A 20,993-nucleotide genomic window follows, 5' to 3' on the forward strand; every position below is an offset into this window, starting at 1 on the left:
GCAGTCATGCCAGCTCATGGGTTTAACTCATTGTGTTACCAGGGGCTATGGTATTTTATGATGGCATGACTAGATTGAATTTAACTTTTCTGAATTTTCACTTATGATCTATGGGGGACATGTGACATATTAATTGAACTTACCTGTCTGAATGCATCTCCCCTTATGAACCATCTAGGACTTTAAGATTGTCTGATGAGGCCCTGCTCTCAATCCCGCCTTTGTCACAAGTACGTTTGGTGGGGATTAGAGACAGGGCCTTCTCAGTGGTGGCCCCTCGGCTATGGAACACCCTTACTAGGGACATTAGATTGGCCTCCTCCCTTTTAACATTCTGGAAAAAAGTCAAGATCTTGATCTTGTTATGGTTTTACATTGTATGTTACTGTTTTTGAATGTCTTTTATGGTGTTGTTGGGCATTGAATTGTTGCCTCTGTAAACTGCCGTGAGTTGCCCCCGGGCTGAGAAGGGCGGTGTACAAATACAGTAAATACATAACTAAATAAATAAATTTATTAGGATATTGACAGTAGCATGTGACATTGCTAGTTAACAGAGCAAATGGGTGGTATTTTCACTCACTCTGCTCCCTTTTGGGGGAATTTACACAACTTCCCTTCTCCATTTCCATTCATCCAACCCCCCCCCCCCCCACCACCACCACCACCACCCACACACACACACTTTCAGTGAGAACAAAGTGAGACAGATAGCATGCTGATTGGGATGATGGGAGTTGTAGGCCAATACATCTGATGGGTAGTGAAGGCTACAACAGCAACACAACAGAGGAAAAACAATCAGGGACATCTAATCACCTCTCAACAAAAGATTGCCCCAGGCACTGCCAGGCCATCAAATGCTAATCAAGGTGGTCAGTTGAAACATTCACACCTAGCTCCAGCAGACAAGAGTCCTTTGTCCCACCCTGGTCATTCCACAGATATATAAAACCATTTTCCTAGTTCCAACAGACCTCACTACCTCTGAGGATGCTTGTCATAGATGCAGGCGAAACGTCAGGAGAGAATGACTCTAGAACATGGCCATATAGCCTGAAAAAACCTACAACAACCCAGTGAAGGCTGTATTTATCCATTCCTCTTTCAGAGCCAAACTGAGACCATTCTTATTTATTCTTCCCATGCTTCCCAATTTAGTTATCACAGATCAGTATCTAGACTACATAATCATGGATTGTCTTCTTCTGTTCTCCTTGAGATGATTTAGGCTGTTCTTCTGCAGTGTTCACTCCTGGGTGGAAATCAGACCCACCACTAGGCAGTCAAAGTAACATGATTGGTCTTGTTACTGCCATTGAATAGCCCAAAACTAGATACTCCCATTTTAGTCCCCTCTTTTTTTGGCAAAATGCCCCAATTGTCATTGGTTGAGAATGTTGATGGATCCCCAACAAAAGGTAGTTAGGTAGAAGGGTCGTATTTCCTGAATTACTAGGAAATCGTCAATTTTGTTTTATGATACTGAGTGGTCATGTAGTGCACATGTAGTACGTTGTCCTTTTCCTGGTTCTCTGACATTTGTCAACTGGATAATTTGTAGCATCAAGGAAATCCAAACTCTGCTCTCAGCTTCGCTTCATGTACATTGGCTGTATAAACTGCATTAACTTTGCCTGACTGTAGATACTAGAACTCCATTTTGAAAAGCTAACACAATCAAGGGACTATTCCAGGTTAAGTCAAAGCCAGCTTTTTTTAAAAGATGATTTTCAATCATTTCCAGATTTAAATATCTGTCTCCTGCCTACACTTTGGAGAAGAACAAGCTTTCTATATTCCAGAAAGCTGGGAGGAAAAGTCAACTATTTATAGATACTTCCCAAGACAATGCACTGGGCTGGACCTTTTGGAACATGTACTCTGAACTTGGCTCCGGATTTGTTACACACTCCTTAGAATGGATTGTGCTTTTTTAACCTCTAATTGCTTTTTCTCTCCTTTCTTTTTATGCAGCACTGGAATTCTTTTAGTTTGGTACAATCTGAGCTCTGTCAAACCTGCATTACAGTGTGGCACGTTTTGGTTTTACTAATTATAATTGGCTCACTGACTTATCCCATAGAGTGATCAATAATGACTCCTCTTCATCCTGGAAAGGAGGGACTAGCAGGGTGCCATTGGAGTCTGCTCTGGGCCTAGTCCTATCCAACATCTTTATCAATGATTTGGAATAGAAGGCATGCTTATCAAATTTGCAGATGACATGAAATTGGGAGGGATAGTAAATACCCTTGAAGACGGAATCAGAATCGAAAAGGATCTTAAGAGATTAAAAAGTTGGGTCAAAAGTAACAAAATAAATTTCAACAGGGAGAAATGTGCTTACATAACAACAACAACAACAACAACAACACTTTATTTATATTCTGCTTTTTCTCCCCGGAGGGGCTCAGAGCAGATTACAGTATGTACACATATAAGGGAAACATTCAGTGCCTTTTACACAGTGAGCAACAATGACATACAATACACAGACACAGTAAAAGCTTTTTCCTTCCATCTTTGGTGTCTGGAGGCAATGCTCTTGTTCCATTTTTCCATGCCAAGGTGCCTGTTGATCGTAGACATCTCCGATTGTGTTTTACCGGCATGTCTGCATGGGTTGCTGTTTTACCTTACCACTGAGGTGGTACCTCTTGATCTACTTGCATCACATGCTTTTGATATGCTAGGTTGGCAGAAGCTAGGGCTGACAGCAGGAGCTCATCTCAACTCATGGCTTCAAACTGCTAACCCTCTAGTCAGCAGATTTTCTGCAGCTAGCAATTTAACCCGCTGTACTACCGCAGCTTAGTACTATGCTAAGACAGAAAAAACGAAATGCACAGATACAGAAGGAGTGATACATGACAACAATAGCTGTGAGTGAAAGAGGTCTAGGAGTCATAGTAGATCACAAGCTGAACATGAGTTTTTTAAAAAAGACAATTCAACTCTAGGCTGCATCAATAGGAGTGTGCTTTGAGATTAAGGGAAATCATTTTCCCTCCCTATTCTGCTTTGGTCAAACCTCACCTGGCATAACTCTGCATCCAGTTCTGGGCCCCATAGTTCAAGAAGGATATGAACAAGTTAGAATGTATTCAAAGAAGTGTGAACAAAATGGTCAAAGTTCTGGAATCAGTGCAGGATCTGAGATCTTCCAGGGAGACCTTTCTCTCAGTCCTGCCACTGTCTCAGATACGGTTGGTGGGGACGCGATCTAGGGCCTTCTCGGTCATGGCTCCCCGGCTCTGGAATGCCCTCCCTAGAGAGATTACATTAGCCCCCACTCTACAAACCTTTTGGTGTAGCCTAAAACTTGACTTTTTAAACAAGTGTTTGGCCCTGAGTAGTTCTCTATGGCATTGGTTACATGTGAGGACTAAATGTTACTTTGGCACTTTAGTTGTTTTAAAGATACTCAGATTATTTGCAGGTATTACTTTGTTTAAATCTAAATTTGTATCATTTGGTGATGTTGTCCATTGGCTTGTATTTCATTAAATGTATGTTGTACTGTTTTTATGCTTCTGTATTTCTATTTTATGTGTGGCACCCTAGAGTGATTTTGTGAGCCATCCCAAGTCTCTCAGGGAAGATGGTGGCAGGGTATAAATAAAGATGATGATGATGATGATTATGATTATGATGATGATTATTATTATTATTATTAGGGAACTGGGGATTTTTTAGCTTGAAGCAAAGGTTAAGAGTGGACATGATAGCCATGTGTAAATATTTGCAAGGCTATTTAGGAGGTAGAAAATGGAGCAAAGGATTCAAAGTATAGAAAAAAATATTCTACCTAAACTTTAGAAAGAACTTCCCAATGGTAAGAGCTGTTCAACAGTGGAATATGCTGCCTTGGAGCATGGGGGAATCTCCTTCTTTGGAAAAATGTTAACAGATGTTGGATGGCCATCTGTCAGGAGTGCTCTGCTTGTGGGTTCCTGCTTCCCTGCCTTGCCCCATCCGCTGCTGCAGTTCTGTTATAGAACTCCAGTATGCTGATGACAATGTCGTCTGTGCGCATACAGAAGAAGATCTACAAGCCACTCTCAACACCTTTGCAGAAGCATACACAAAGCTTGGCCTGTCACTGAACATCGAGAAAACCAAAGTGCTGTTCCAGCAGTCACCAGCCGTCCCCTCTCCAATGCCAGAGATACAGCTTAATGGTGTAACATTAGAAAATGTCGACCATTTCCGCTACCTTGGCAGCCACCTCTCCACCAAAGCCAACATCGACGCCGAAATACAACACCGCCTGAGCTCTGCAAGTGCAGCATTTTCCCGAATGAAGCAGAGAGTGTTTGAGGACCGGGACATCCGTAGGGATACTAAGGTGCTTGTCTATAAAGCTATTGTCCTCCCAACCCTGCTATATGCCTGTGAGACGTGGACTGTCTACAGACGTCACATGCAGCTCCTGGAACGATTCCATCAGCGCTGCCTCCGGAAAATCCTGCAAATCTCCTGGGAAGACAAGCGGACAAACGTCAGCGTGCTGGAAGAAGCAAAGACCACCAGCATCGAAGCGATGGTCCTCCAACATCAACTCCGCTGGACAGGCCACATTGTCCGGATGCCTGACCACCGTCTCCCAAAGCAGTTGCTCTACTCCGAACTCAAGAACGGAAAACGGAATGTTGGTGGGCAGGAAAAGAGATTCAAAGATGGGCTCAAAGCCAACCTTAAAAACTCTGGCATAGACACTGAGAACTGGGAGGCCCTGGCCCTCGAGCGCTCCAGCTGGAGGTCAGCTGTGACCAGCAGTGCTGCAGAATTCGAGGAGGCACGAGTGGAGGGTGAAAGAGAGAAACGTGCCAGGAGGAAGACGCGTCAAGCCAACCCCGACCGGGACCGCCTTCCACCTGGAAACCAATGCCCTACTGCGGAAGAAGATGCAGAGCAAGAATACGGCTCCACAGCCACCTACGGACCCACAAGGAAACCCATGATGGAAGACCATCTTACTCGTCCAACGAGGGATCGCCTAAGTAAGTAAGTAAGTAAGTAAGTATCCGCTGCTGCCTTTGTTAAAGAACAAGACCCCCCCCCCCCCAGCTATAAATGAAGAATAAAGGGTGGTGGCCATTTTGGAAACAAGAAATGATACCAAGGATTCATAGGTGTAAAAACATAGGTACAGGTAGCAAAGGTCTGCAAAAGGTGGACTGAATAACTGACCAGATGGATACAGAGCACAGATCTTGTTATCCCAAATGTTCATATGGAAACATATAGATGATGAACAACATTAGTAAGGATAAAGATAACCCATCCCCAAGTTTAAAAGAGGCAGCATGTAATGGAAATGACGGGAAATCCTGGTGAACTACTGCAAGAGTAAAGCAAAGAGTATATAGTGAGAAGAAGATGGACAGATGCAACGTGTCTAGGCCAAGAGAACGTCACTTGTGATATTATTAAATGAGGGTTCCAGATTTCAATATCTTTGGGATCCCAGAAATTGCTAATATGAAATTATGTTGATGAAGGAGAGGGAAATCTGATATTGTGCTCCAATCTCAGGATTGAGGCAAAGGATGCATCTCTTTTGACCACTACTATTATTCTTATTATTATTTGAATTAAGTGTGGGGTTTTTTGCACTGATTGCCACAAACCAAAGTCACACTAGTTTCAAACAGATCTACCTAGATCCTTCATTGAGAGACAAGTTGTAGGTATTAATAATGAAGTAGTTTTGGCAGAAGCTGTGGGAACTCTGGGGCTATGCAGCATACATATTTAACAAACAAAGTCTTGCTTGTGTTTGGCATTTTTATACGCTCAGGTGGATTTGCAGCTGCAGTCACCACCCCTCTGGATGTAGCCAAGACAAGAATTATGCTGGCAAAGGTAAGAGCTGGAAGAACAGTGTGGAACAGACTGACAAGTTTGCAGGTTAATAACTCTAGGATTTTGCTTAGTAGATGCAAAATTGAATCCAGCACCTCTAATGGTTTCCTTTCTTGCATTTTATGCTTGTGGTATCTGTATCCATCCTTCTAGTGCCATTACTCCTGGTGTTCCTTATCACCTTAAGGTTCTTGTTCCACTAAGTTGCTTCTATCAAGTTGCTCAAGTAATGCCTAGTTTCATCTACTAATGAGTTTGCCTCATTTTTATAATTCAGGGCTAACAACCACTTTAGCCAAATCAATATTTATCAGTACACTGAAGGAAACAAGCCTCTTTTTGTGTATGTTTGCATGTATAGATATAGATGTCTGTGCACTTACTGGCACATGTGTGTGCGTGTTTATGTGTGTATATATATGTATGAATGAAACTAAAAAGTTGGAATGGGAATTTCTCTAAAGCTGGATTAGAAATTCAAATCCACCAGGACAAATCACACCCCTATAAGTGTATTTGCACTGCACAGTTAAAGCAGTTTGATACCAGTTTATCAGCAATGCCTGCAACCTACAGAATCCTACCATTTGTACTAGAGAACCCTAGTGTACTGCTTTGAATCTGTAAGAAGGAGCTATAGCAATTACAGTGGTATAAAACTGCTGTAACATTGTATTGCAATAATAATAATAATAACAACAACAACAACAACAACAATTTATTTATTATTTATTTAAAACATTTATATTCTGCCCTTCTCACCCCGAAGGGGACTCAAGGCATATATACGGCAAACATTCAGTGCAAACAAAAATTCATACATGCATACATAAACATTAAAAACATTTATCGCAATATTAAACTACACCATTTAAAACTATCTTGGTCAACAACAACAACTTTATTCTTATACCCCCATCTCCCCAAAGGAACTCGAGGCGGCTTACAAATGGAACAAGGTGTCTACATGTCATAAAAGCATAATCCATAAAACAAAACATAATAAAATAGGAGCATCATAAAATATAATAACCTAGATAAAACAGACTGAACAACTGAGTAGAACAGATTATATTGGAGCTCCATCAGACTAGATTCAACAAAATAACCAAGATTTCTAAAATGGGGATGGTCAAGCTATAAAAGGGCTGGCAAGGAATAGTGCAGATAGCATACTATAGGGCCAGGGAAGTGGATAAAGTGCAAAACAGAGTACTGTTTGGCGACTTAGGGATGGGGCAGATATAACTAGTGACTAATCAATCTCGAATGCTTGCTGGAACATCCAGGTTTTCAAATCCCTATGAAAGGTGGACAGTGTGGGGACTTGCCTAATCTCCCTGGAGAGGGTATTACAAAGTTGGGGGGCTACCGCCAAGAAGGCCCCCTCTCTTGTCCTCACCAACCATGCTTGTGACGATTGTGGAAGCGAGAGGAGGTCATCCCCAGCAGATCTTAGAGCCCGTGCTGGCTCGTAGGGGAAGATGTGATCACTAAGATAGGCAGGGCCTTAACTGTTTAGGGCAGGGGTCCTCAAACTAAGGCCCAGGGGCCAGATACGGCCCTCTGAGATCATTTATCCGGCCCTCGCTCAGGGTCAACCTAAGTCTGAAACAACTTGAAAGCACACAGCAACAACAACGCTCTTATCTCATCAACCAAAAGCAGGTCCACACTTCCCATTGAAATACGAATAAGTTTATATTTGTTAAAATTGTTCTTCATTTTAATTATTGTATTGTTTTTAAGTGTTTTTGCACTACAAATAAGATATGTGCAATATGCATAGGAATTCATTCATGTTTTTTTCAAATTATAATCCGGCCCTCCAACAGTTTGAAGGACTGTGACCTGGCCTTCTGTTTAAAAAGTTTGAGGACCCCTGGTTTAGGGCTTTGTAGGTTATAACCTGCACCTTGAATTGAGCCCGGAAAATTATCAGCAGCCAGTGGAGCTGCTTTAATAGGGGTGTCATGTGCTTCCTATAATTAGCTTCAGTTGGAAGTCTGGCTGCCAACCTTTGCACCAGTTGCAGTTTTCGGGCCATCTTCAAAGGCAGCCCCATGTAGAGTGCATTGCAATAATCCAATCTGGATGTAACCAAGACATGGAGCACTGTGGCCAAATCAGGCTTCTTGAGGTACAGTTGCAGTTAGCGCACAAGCTTTAACTGTGTGAAGGCCCTCCCAACCACCGCTGACACCTGGGCATCAAGTGTCAATGCTGAATCCAGGAGGACTCCCAGACTGCAGACCTGTGTCCTCAGGGGGAGTGCAACCTTGTCAAGCACAGGTTGCCACAATATACCCCAATCGGCCTCACAACTGACCAGGAGGATGCTTGTCTTGTCTGGATTAAGCTTCAGCATGTTATCTCTCATCCAGTCCATCCCGGTTGCCAGGCACTGGTCCCAGATCCAGGAGGCTTCCTTGGAGTTAGGTGGAAGAGAGTAGTAGAGTTGAAAGTCATCTGCATACAGATGGCACCAAAGTCCAAAACTCCAGATGACCTCCCCCAACGGTTTCATGTAGATGTTAAAAAGCAGGGAAATAGCATGGTACCTTGCGGGACTCCACAGGTTAATGTCCAGGGGTCCGAACAGATGTGCCCCAGCTTCACCAACTGGATATCATCCTCCAGGAAGGAGCAGAGCCACTGCAAAGCAATGCCCCCAAAATGTGTTCTATTTCTGGAATCCTGTTGTAGTACTATATATGCAGTTGCGCTTTTCTCAGTTGTACAGTGGAGGCATAGGAAAGCGACTTGCATTTTCTCAAGTCATTCCTGACATAATAGAAAGGAAAGTAAATCAAAATTGCTCTGAGCAGCCTGTTTCTAGCATAGTTTTACCAGTATAATGTGTAATGCAGCAACAGGATTCCCGTGTCTAGTGGATCCATCTTTTTTAAGAGTTTATGGAGAAATAATCATAGTGCCAAAATGCTTTATTACAAAAACCTTCATGAAAATAAGAAACTTGCACTTTAGTGAAGGATAGAGCCACCAGACATATATCTTGTTTCTTTCACCCATAAACGACTTTGACAAATCGTGGGAACAATCCCAGGATTGTCTTGAAAATATGCCATAACTACCAGTTCTAATTCAATGCTACATTGTTTTGTGATACGTTTTTTCTGAATACCACAGATAACAGTTGACAATTTTGGTAGAGTTTAAAAAGTAAACAATCATCATTTTGCCAAGGAGCTGTGGTGGTGCAATGGGATAAAACCCTTGTGCTGGCTGAATTGCTGACCTGAAGGTTGGTGGTTTGAATCCACGAGATGGGGTGATCTCCTGCCTGTCAGCTCCAACTTCCCTTGCGGAGACATGGGAGAAGCCTCCTACAGGCTGGTAAAACATCCGGGCATCCCCTAGGCAACGTCCTTGCAGATGACCAATTCTCTCACACGAGAAACGACTTGCAATTTCTCAAGTTGCTTCTGACATGAGAAAAATCATTCTGCCATTTAGGTTCCAGGAAAGATATAAAGTATTTGAAACCCTTTATTACATATGCCATTCTCAAGGCCTGTGGGCAAAACTGGGCCCACCACGTCATCTTATGTGGCCCTTCAGATGTTGAATTACAACTCCTATATTACTCATCATTAGTCATCACAACTAGAGCTAATGAAAGTTGTGAAACAGTAACATATGGAAGGCTGCAGTTTGTTCTGTTAAGTCGGGATAGTGGCATTTGCATTGAGATACAAGACTTGTGGATATGATGTCTGACTCTAAAATGTCCTTTAACCTTTCCCCAACTTCAGAGCCGGAAGTTCTGATGAGTTTCAATTCCCATGATCTTAAGTCCATGTGGGGATAATGCAATATTATGTGGGCTGCCGTTCAATAACATCTGGGGACCCAAATTGGGTGAAAACTAAAGAGCACTGACCACTCTGTGTGTGTGTGTGTATGTGTGTGTGTGTGCGTAGAGAGAAAGATGGCTCTCTGTATCCACGGATTCTCCATCCATGGCCCTTTGAAGGCAAGCATAAGGCTGATGTGGCCCTCAATGAAAATGAGTTTCATACCCCTGAACTATATGGTTTGAGTCCAGGGTAGTTATAGGATTGTCTTCTCCTATATAATCTGTCCCATACAGTCAGGCTTTCTAAGGAACATTAATTTCATCAACCAAGACTAGGTTGGCAACTGTTAACCAGAGAACTTTTTCTTCAGCCACCCCCAAATTGTAGAATGATCTACCCGAATTGAACAGCTAGATACATTGTCTGTGTTTAAAGGAGCATTAAAGCCCAATCTCTTCTGGCAGACCCATCCAAATGGTCTTCAGATTATGAATTCATTTTAAATTCTGAATTGATTGTTTTTGACATGTATGCTGGTGGTGATGTTCTTTTGGCTGATTGTATTCCTTTTAATCGATTTTCATGTTTTTAATTATATCATGCGTCCTTTTGTTGCTGTATTTTAATCTATTGTTCCCTGCCTCAATTCATAGGGGAAGGTAAATAAAATCCTCCTCCTCCTCCTCCTCCTCCTCCTCCTCCTCCTCCTCCAAGTCTGTTGATTTACTTCAGGCATAATTTCTGAGATCCCTCCCCTGACATCTTTGTTTTTAATACTTTTATAAAACTTGTGCAATTTTCCGTATCAGGAGCGACTTGAAAAACTGCAAGTTGCTTCTGGTGTGAGAGAATAGGCCATCTGCAAGGACGCTGCCCAGGGGATGCCCGTCTTTGTGGGAGGCTTCTCACACGTCCCCACATGGGGAGCTGGAGCTGACAGAGGGAGCTCATCCGAGCTCTCCCCAGATTCAAACCTCCAACCTGTCAGTCTTCAGTCCTGCCAGCACAAGGGTTTAACCCATTGCACCATCATGCACTCCTTGTGCATGACTATTTGGAATAGAAACAGTACTAAACAAGATGGCCCAGCAGTTGACTTTTACAATAACTCCATAGGTTTATGTCTCTCTTTCTCTTTCTGTACAGACTGGCTCCAGAACTGCAAGTGGGGATGTATTATCAGCTTTGCATGGAGTGTGGAAGGCAGAAGGGATATCAGGGTAAGGCTCAGAGGGCAGATTAGTAGTGAAAACATGTCACCATGGCATGTTAGAAACAATGGATTTTACTCTTTACACCCAATTCAAATGGCATTTGTCATGTGTATTTCCTGAGATTAATGTGATGAATGCCTGCTGGTTATTTATGCTAAGAATTTATGAAATTTAAAGTGACATTCACTCACCAATAGTATTTGATAATTCAGCACACACTAGGACTTCGTTAGATACAAAGTTAAGCTATGTTTCAGATCAGACTGAAAAAGTATCCATAGTCCCATTTTTTTTTCTTCCTGCTTAGTGGATCATCACTACAAGACTTTCTGGGCACAATTCAAATAGCTACAGAAAACATATATCTTCTAGATCAGAGGTTCTCAACCTGTGGGTTCCCAGGTGTTTTGGCCAACAACTCCCAGAAATCCCAGCCAATTTCCCAGCTGTTAGGATTTCTCGAAGTTGAAGGCCAAAACATCTGGGGACCCACAGGTTGAGAACCACTGTTCTATGGCTTGGGTTCTGCCTATATGAAAGTACATGAGAATACTTTCTTTGTGGTAGCTCCCAGGCTGTGGAAGTCAGTCCTTCTTCCAACAAACTGGCCCTTTTATTTGAACCAGGTTTTGGGTACTGCAGAAGTATCTTTTAATAAGGGTGGGTATGCCGTACCTCTATTTTCATAGATATTTTTGAAATGCTTATAAAATATTTTGAATTTGTGGAAAATTTAATGGAATTGTTTATGTAATTGTGTTTTGGTTTTTTTAAGAAACATTTTGTTTACAATTGGTGTGTATCAATTACACAGGCCAACAAAAAGGTTTTTGGTGTCTTGGCTTTTTGGCCTGTTCCTGGGGTTATTTGGGACACTGATTCAGAAAATTACATTGGATAGACCACTCTAGTTTCTTTGATATGGTTATCATGGTTTTCTATGGGTGAGCAGATGAAAACTGGTATTTATTTACTTACTTACTTACTTACTTACTTACTGTATTTGTATACTGTCTTTCTCAGTCAATTGGCGACTTAAGGTGGTTTCCAACAAATCAGTATACATAAAACATAATAGACAAAAACATTAAACAGTATAAGACATCACAAAAGCAATGGTAGATGGCATATGTTCTGTATCTCAAAAACTGGAGCTGATGGGAGAAAAGTGGTGTCATTTTTGGAATCAGCGGGTCAAATATACCCAGTAACAGGTTTAACATTTGAGGCACCAAAATGTGTGTTGGCCAGTGTTGTGTTTTGCTTTGACTTTAGTTAAGGAGCAGTGGTGGCACAATGGGTTAAGCTCTTGCACCAGTTGGACTGCTCAACTGAAGGTTGGCTGTTCAAATCCACGAGATGGGGTGAGCTCCCATCTGTCAGCTCCAACTTCCCTTGCAGGGACATGAGAAAAGTCTCCCATAAGATGGTAAAACATCCGGGCATCCCCTGGGCAACATCCTTGCAGATGGCCAATTCTCTCACACCAGAAGTCATTTCTCAAGTCACTTCTGACATGATAAAAAAAACTTTAGCTATTGTGGTCCCTTGGTTCCCATGTAGAAAGAAAGGCAAGATGTAAATAGGATAAATAAGTAAAACATTGAGGAATGAAGGATCTCCTTCTCCCTTATACTTCCCAGCAGTTTGTGTTGAGAGGAATCCTCTTTTTGTGAGCAAGAAGAATAAATAGCAATCAATGCTACTAGCAACTGAGAGCCTCATCTTCCATAAATTTATCTAATCTCATAACTTTCTGAATTTAGTGGCTATCTCTGCATCTTGTGGCAGAAAAATCCACAGTTTTGTGTAAGCAAAGACATTTACAAGGGGCAGGAACAGCAGCTTTCTGTTTAGGGAAACCAATGAATCCACTTAGTAATGTTCAGTGCCTAGTTTTGAATGGATGGGTAGCTAGATGGATATATTTATTTAAAGCTACTGAAATTAGTCAAAGGGAATTAAGATTTTTTTTGTAGAAAGAAAGGAATAGCAAGCTGAGGAAAATTCACAGCAAGTGAATGCAATTTTCCTACTTCTTGGGAGGTGGTTGGACTGGATGGCCCACGAGGTCTCTTCTAACTATGATTCTATGATTCTAAGTCTTAGTGGAAGGTTAGAAAATACTCAAGACGAGTTCTGCCAGGGCTGGTTCCAAAAAAAAATCTATTACTCAGAACAATAAAAGTGTCAGGCATTGTGCTTCCTGAAATCGAGAGTGATGAATGATTTGTCTGATCAATCATTCCTTCACAACAAAAGAAGACAAAAACAAATACAGATCTGTGTTGCAGATTGCTACCTTATTAAAACTAAAGGGCACATTTTGGTTTCTTTTGGCACCTGAGCCATGGATTTACACGCGAACCAATTAACATCCCACCCTGTAGGAATTTTGGCAATGGTATAACGGGAGATTTTAAGGAGAGATTAATTCATGAATTACATATTTGCATGCTTTTGTCCTTTCAAATCGGTATCTTCCTGATTTTGTATACCTTGGCTTTTCTCAGTCCTCCATTGCAGCTGTGTTTAAATCCACATAAAACACCTTTTAACCTTTTGCTAATCAGACATGACTGGGCTTTGCAAATTTTGTGTGATATTAGGCACTTCATTCAGCACGAAAGAATGGATGATGACTGTAGACAGGATGCTGAATGAGAGCTAGATTCATATTGGAAGTTTCCAACATACTTGGAAATAAGTGCTATTGTAACAAATTGATTTCTTAGATAATGTGTAAAGCTTTGCCCTGGATCTTGAGCATCTGTACATAGAGACTTAAGTTGACTTACCCTAGCAGCCATAGCATTCACGGCTGCAGTTTTGCTAAGACTATAGATTGCTAGTGCTAGAAAATGAAGTTGCTAGACACATTCATAACAAAACTGCATATCTGCATATTGGTTGCAGACTAATCTCCTTCAAATAATACTCATGGATTAAGGTTTGCCTTGGATTATCACCAGAACTGTATCTTGAGGGAAAAGGACTCATGTGGATCACTTACTTACTTAGGAGATCCCTTGCTGTCTGAGTATGATAGCTTTTCAAGTGTAGTCTTTTGGCAGTGGATACATAGGTGACTGTGGAGCCCTATTCATGTGGATGACATCTAGAGTGTCAGGACTACCTGGTATTCAAATGCATCTTTTCATATCTCTCTATTGAGATTCTGAGAACCACCCAGACCAAGAAGTGCAAGACAGTGTTTCTGTTATGTTGTAGCTTAAACTTGGTGGTCCAGGTGAGAAGCTGTCAACACATTCTAGTTTCCAGGAGAGCAATACCCAAACATTGAAGCTTTAGTATCAGGTGAATCAATGTGTTAAATACATGAACTACTAACTCTTTTAGAGATTTGTTGTGGCCTATGGAAGAAGACACAGTTGTGTAGCATGAGGGAAAATATGAAATAGATTGGAGTTTCCTCCCTTGTTGACTTTGGAGGAAATTTGAGTTGAGTCGTGGAAATAAGGTTGCTTTGGAGGAAATGTGAACATCCTATTAGAATTCAGATTGCTTTGGAGGGAATTCACAGGTGTCCTTAAAATTAAGACATGTCCTTGATATAATTATCTTACGTGGAAGGTGAAGCCAACAAAACTATCCGGTGAAATCCATAGGAGAAACAGGATACACATCTCAAGATGCTAAGACTTGGATAAGGTCTTAAGAGTACTCATAGCACATCTGGATTTTCAATTAATGCAAAGACCATCTTTTTAGTATCTTAAGATGGGCTTCCTGTTTTTCCTATGGGGAAGGTTATTATTGTGAACCCATGACTGAAAGGAATACAAGCCAAGAGAGAATCACCTATATTCGAGTGATTTGAGATTGAACAGGATACTGTAAGTAGCTTAGCATGTGGGTAATGTGTTTGTGCGTGGTTCATTTGTCAAATGCAACTTTGGCAATAAGTAGGTGTCAATTGAAGATGTTGGGCTCTTCCAACGAAAGTATCTCAGCATCCGATAAAGACAACAGCATTTGTGTCACAAACTATGATGTTCCACTGCCAGATCTATCCATGGAATGCTCTGTCAGTACTTGCCTTGTTACAAATTACTTGGCTTTAAAGCTGTAATTATGGTAATAGAGAGAATTGCTGTCTAGCGAAACCATAAAACATTTCCATCTGCCTGCCGCAGCCCTGAAGCTAAGCTCATTACCACAGACTAGAGCAAGTGCAGCAAAGAGGTTAACGGAGCATTGAATCTAAGTAAATAGTGATTTGAGGAAGGGAGAGAGAACCCATAAATATCTGTTGCAGAGCTGGCACCAGCCTGCCAAAGGCCTACCGATTAATCCAGGGGCTTTGGCCTTAGCAAGAAATGTGACAGGTTTCAGAAATACTCCTTTATTGCAGGGGGAAAAACCTAGAGCCAGTCCATATGTATTATTTTCCTCAGTAGAGGAATACATGAGACACTTCATCAGGCTGCAAAATCCATACAGATTTTTGATGAATGGTAGTTTTCTGCTGGAATGATGAAACCCTGGTTTCAGTTGGTGAATGTGTAGATTGAAACATTATGTATGTCAAGGGACAGGGACTAGCCCATTTGTGTAGGGAATGGAACAGTCCTGAAATGTAAAAATCATCTGCATTTGGAATTTGGCCAAAAATATGAAGGAAATTAGTAATTGGTTGCTAGACAGATGGCTTATGCTTGCTCTCCTATTTTCTCTATGTGATAATACAACAGAGCTTGGAAACGTTATTATTTTTCACCACAACTCCCAGAATTCATGAGCCAATACAACTACTGGCAAGAAAGCAAGATGAAAACTAAAGGAGTAGTAGGGCCACTGTGTAGAGAAGTCAGTGAAATGTTAAGAGGGGACAAAGAGAAGTTTAATATCTTCTTTTTTCTCAGCCTTCTTCCAAAAAGGAAAAGTTTTCTGACAGGTAAAAATAAAACAAATTATGCAACAAGAATATGGCAGCACATAATAGCTAAATAGTTAAGATAAATAGTAAAGGAATAGATAGTAATGGGATTCCTCATAGTGCAAATGAACTCAAGGCCCCAAGGCTGAATGAACTGCATCCAAGTATACTAAAGACACTTGCAGATGTAACTCAGATCTACTTTCAGTCATCTTTGAGGATTATTGGAGGACTCGTATACATGGCAAGGAACTGGACTTGCAGCCCCTTCTAACTCTTAAGAGTCTATAATTCTAGAAACTGTATTTCAGAAAAGTAACTTTTTCAAACTCCGTTTTTATACTTTCTACCCCAGAAACTGTGGTTCCTGATTCACAGGCATCTGGGGACAAAAACACAGCATATAAAGAATTGGACATCATTTTAATTGTAATTTAGCGGGATTTTGAATTTGTTTTGAGGTTGGTTTGTGTTTCCATTGTTAACATTACTTAGGTATGTTAACGTAATCCTGCATCTGACTGTTAAAATTGGCCATAAAGCAGTGGTTTTCAACCTGTGGGTCACCAGATGTTTTGGCCTTCAACTCCCTGAAATTGTAACAGCTGGTAAACTGGCTGGGATTTCTGGGAGTTGTAGGCCAAAACACCTGGGAACTCCCAGGTTGAGAACTACTGCCATAAAGCAAACATAAGGAGATAGGAGGAGTCCAATGGGATTAGACCAAAGCATCCTCAGGCTTGGCATCCTGTTTCCCCATAGTAGACAACCAAATGTCTTAGGAAGGCTTCCAACAAGACATGAGGGCAATATTCTTCTCTCTTTATCAAGATCTACTTGACACTCCTTCTAAACACAGTGGGTCCATATAGCCATTGTGACAAATAGCTATTGATAGGCTTTTCCCTTATGAATATTGTCTTCTTTCCTTGTAATCTCCTCTTAAAGACATCTGGACCACCAGTTGTTATCACTGAAACTAACTATACGAGATTCAGCAGAGATAAATGTGGGGTTTTTTTTTAAGGAAACCCAAGGCCAAAGAGACAGGATGGGGGCGAGCTCACTTGAGAGTAGTAGATGAGCCTTTCTGTCTTGAAGTGGACCACAAACTAAATATGAGTCAGCAGTGTAAAGTAGCAGAGGAGGAAATGAATGCAGTATTTGGGTAGCTTTCAAAAGAGCTTAGTACACAGGACTAAAGAAAGTAATGCTTCTGTTCTCCTTGAAGCCTACTTCATTTGAGGTACTCTGCCTAGTTCTGGGTGCCATATTTTAAAAATGACTTGGACAAATTAAGGAGTGTCTATCAGAGTATCAAGTGCTGTGGGCTATATTTCAGAGATGGGAACTGCTAAAACCTCTTCACAGTATTCGTTAGTAAGATGACCCTATGAAATTCATAGGGCACATATGCACAATGAAAAAGACTGACTAGGAGGACAATTTATGTGGACACCACATCCTGTGAAGGGTAGTTGAAATAGTGGAGTATAATTAGCCTGAAAAAGAGAGGATTTGGGGAGACATAATTACAGTCTCCATGTATCTGATTTTTTGTCATAGATCAGACCTATTCCCTGTTATCTCTAATAGCAGAAGGTGAAATTTGAAGAGAATCTGTAGTTGAGCCAGTTCAGTTGGGGAAGAAGGGGACAAGGGTGACTATCATTGTGTATCCTGTGGAGTAGGAAGCAATTTGTAGTCTGCATGGGCTTATCTTCATTTCTAAGCCAAAGAGCCAACATTGTCCATAGACACCTCCAAGGTCATGTGGCCGGCATGACTGCATGGAGCATTGTTACCTTCCCGCTGAAGTGGTACCTATTGATCTACTCATATTTGCATGTTTTTGAACTGCTAGGTTGGTGGAAGCCGGGGCTAACCCCTGCTCCCCAGATTTAAACCACCAACCTTTTGGTCAGCAAGTTCAGCAGCTCAGTGGTTTAACCCGTTGTGCCACTAGAGAGCCCTTAAACCCATGGGTCACTTGAAATTTGGGAGGCGAGGGTATGGTTGATACCTGTTTCTTGGACAAGCATGGCAGGGCTCACATTTTATCCAGAATACATGTGCTGGAAGGGAAAGGCCCTCTGAATCAACCCTGGCGATCAATGGGGTGACAGATGTCGCAGCCAGATCGCTCTCACATTCCAATGAAAATGAGATTTCCTTGACTATATTTCAGAGAGACATCCTGTGATGCAAACCTTTTATTTTCCACCTGAATGACCATTTGGCATCTTGCCCGTCTCCCAAAATTGGAAATAAAAGTGGCTTGCAATTTTAAAAAATGCAGTAAAATACAAATGGAAGGTGAACATTAAGAGAATTAAACTACTGCACAGCATTAATTGGAACTGCCTCTTAAAAGACTAGGTTGTAGTTTAAAAGATTTTTTGTCAGGAACGATTTGAGAAACTGCAAGTTGCTTCTGGTGTGAGAGAATTGGGCATCTGCCAGGATGTTGCCCAGGGGACACCTGGATGTTTTGATGTTTTACCATCCTTGTGAGAGGCTTCTCTCATGTCCCCGCATGGGAAGCTGGAGCTGATAGAGGGAACTTATCTGTGCTATCCCCAGATTTTAACCTCTGACCTGTTGGTCTTCAGTCCTGCCAGCGCAAGGGTTTGTTTGTTTGTTTGTTTGTTTATTATACTTGTATACTGCCTTTCTCAGCCTGCAGGTTTAACCCATTGCACCACTGGGGGCTAAAAGGCTGTTAAAAACAATTTATCACCCCTAGTTACTTTTTAGTGTTGCAGCCGCCTGAATCTCTGTCCATTATATAAACTGGCAATGCTAGCAAGGAAAATTACGATCATCATAGTCCAGAAAAGTAACTTTTCCAGTCTCTGGAGTGGTGTCTTCTTTCTCTTACAAAAGAGAGAGGGATTATAGGTGTGCCAGAAGTCAAGCATGTCAAGAGTGTCTCAGGAAGAAGCAAAGATTTTCCAGAGCTTATGTTTTTGGACTTTGTGCTGTGGGATTTGAGGAGTTGTAATCCAAAACAGTCCCTTTTCCAAGCTCATCTAAAAAAAGTGGGGATGGGATCTTATATATTCATTTAAGCTAGTAAGTTTAAATAAATCTGCCCTTTCTTCCCCATTTTTTCCCTTTTTTTCTTTCCAGGTTATTTGCAGGCATTGTCCCACGAATGTCTGCCATCAGCCTTGGAGGCTTTATCTTCCTTGGGATGTATGACAAGATCCGCAGATTGCTTTTGTGAAATGTTTTAGGGACTTGAAGCAAACAGCTGAGAAACTGCTCTGCTCTCTCTCCCTGTTCCTGAAAGGGGGAAGAAAAGAAAGTTGTTCATTTGCTTTCCCACAAATCTCCCCCTCCCTTTCCCACCACTATCCCACCTCCATCCTGCCTCCTGTGGCTTCGCAGCTGTTCGACAGCCTGGACTCTATTCCCGCTCCTTAAACAAGAAAAAGAAACCCCTTAATTCCGTTTCCCTAATATAAAATTTCCATGTATGGAAACCCCTGTTCTAGCGGTGAGCTCATTGGAAAGAGCCTGCCAAGAAAGGCACATTTTGGGGGGCAAGCGACTCTTTTTATGGGCTCCAGCCTTGTGCCTGAAAGGCATCGTTATTAGGACTCGTTTAGGGGGAATGATGTGCAAATGAGAAGAACATGGGCCCCGCAGCATGGCAGGAGTCAAAGGAGCCTTCCTTCGTTCTGTGGCACCGGAATCATGGCCTCGAGGAGGAAGCGGAGAAGAGGAGATCTGCCCTGTTTGCATTTCCAAAGGCCGGGCCTGCTATGCTCCAAGGGACAGGCGGAAGAGGCTCCGGTGTAGGTTTCTTTTTCAAAAATGTCTACGTAAGGGGAAAAGGCCATTTGTTTCTTGTCTGAGACCCATTTGGAAAGTTTAGACCACTGTTCATACCTGCAGGTGCATAGCAAGCATTCTTGCTTGGATAAGCAAGGCTGCCTTTTTTAATTAGACTCAGATTTCCCCAGTAAAAGTACAATGTTGTATTGTTTTCCTCTCTGACAATGTTGCCTATGAAAAAGAAACAAAACCCCGGTTTTCCTTTTTTCTCTCTCCCTTTCCCACCCCTTGCTTCTACAGCAGCCTGGCCTCACACACCAAGGGGGGGGGGGGAGGAGATTTGGGGGGTGGAGGGAATGAAGAATGGATCGGAGAAGGATGTTTTTCCTCACTTGAATGGAAAGGCTGTGAATCACAGTGCCTTGCTTCTGGGATAGCAACATTTACCACAATAGCATTGTTCCTGAATGAGTGAGTGAGTGGGTGGGTGCTTGAAGGGTGGTGGTATGCTTTTTTTGTTTCTTGCTGTCATCTTCAGGGTAATAGAGTAAGTGGAAGCTTCTTCTTTGGAGGCTTTTAAGCAGAGGCTGGATGGCCATCTGTCAGGGGTGCTTTGAATGCGATTTTCCTGCTTCTTGGCAGGGGGTTGGACTGGATGGCCCATGAGGTCTCTTCCAACTCTAGGATTTTAAGTTTGTTTGTTTGTTTTTCTGTGTTCTCCTTGGTGAACTGGTGTGGGCCAGGGCCCACTGATCTCCCCCCAGATGTCATTGTTGCTTTCTCCTGTCTGCAGAATGATTCTCATCTTATCCATGGAGTCCATAATTTTCACCCTAAAACATGCTCTTGTCTTATACACAAAGTCGACCTATACATGCGTTTATGCAATAAGTCATGACCATTTCAAGCCACATCAACAGTGGTGGTAGCAACAGATTATGAGCATGAACAGAATAAAGAGGAGAATAAGAAATTAAAGCCTGGACAGAACAACATGGTCACTCAAATCTCTCCTTTCACATTCCCTGTTAGGAAAATAGTCTGATTTTACCAAATATATTGTTCCCCTGCTAGAATGAGGGAACAAGGATGTCTTGAAAGAGTAGGATAAAGAATGATGTCCTTGTTTCTACTGATAGCATTTGACTTCATGAGCCATGGTTCTGCTGCACCACTGATCCAGATGTAGAGGTATACTTGAGTTAATGAAGGCAATGTGTTCTTCGAAAGAAACTTTGTTACTAGAGGCTGAAATAAGATGGAAGGAATAGGAATAGGATCCTACACCACCCAAAAAAAGAGAGAAGAAAAGAAGAGCAGTTTAATAAAGTTCAGCAAACTGTTTATAGAGAACTAACAACAAGCACATGTGAAATGAAACAACCTGGCCAAATAAGCCTTACA

The 20,993-nt window shown here is 41.8% G+C and overlaps 1 protein-coding gene across 2 annotated transcripts in view; it reads left to right on the forward strand.

Annotated features, from left to right (window-relative positions):
• SLC25A26 (solute carrier family 25 member 26) overlaps positions 1 to 20,582 on the forward strand; it is a 167,766-nt gene extending 147,184 nt beyond the window's left edge. For both annotated transcript variants that reach the window (XM_060766404.2, XM_060766403.2), the window contains 3 exons: positions 5,807 to 5,871; positions 10,839 to 10,912; positions 18,939 to 20,582. In XM_060766404.2, the coding sequence (XP_060622387.1) occupies positions 5,807 to 5,871; positions 10,839 to 10,912; positions 18,939 to 19,035 (236 nt within the window). In that variant the 3' untranslated portion in view covers positions 19,036 to 20,582. The remainder of the gene's footprint in view (positions 1 to 5,806; positions 5,872 to 10,838; positions 10,913 to 18,938) is intronic.
• Positions 20,583 to 20,993: the final 411 nt, after the last annotated feature.

The sequence above is a fragment of the Anolis sagrei genome, chromosome 2, assembly GCF_037176765.1.
Source record: "Anolis sagrei isolate rAnoSag1 chromosome 2, rAnoSag1.mat, whole genome shotgun sequence".
NCBI lineage: Eukaryota > Metazoa > Chordata > Lepidosauria > Squamata > Dactyloidae > Anolis > Anolis sagrei.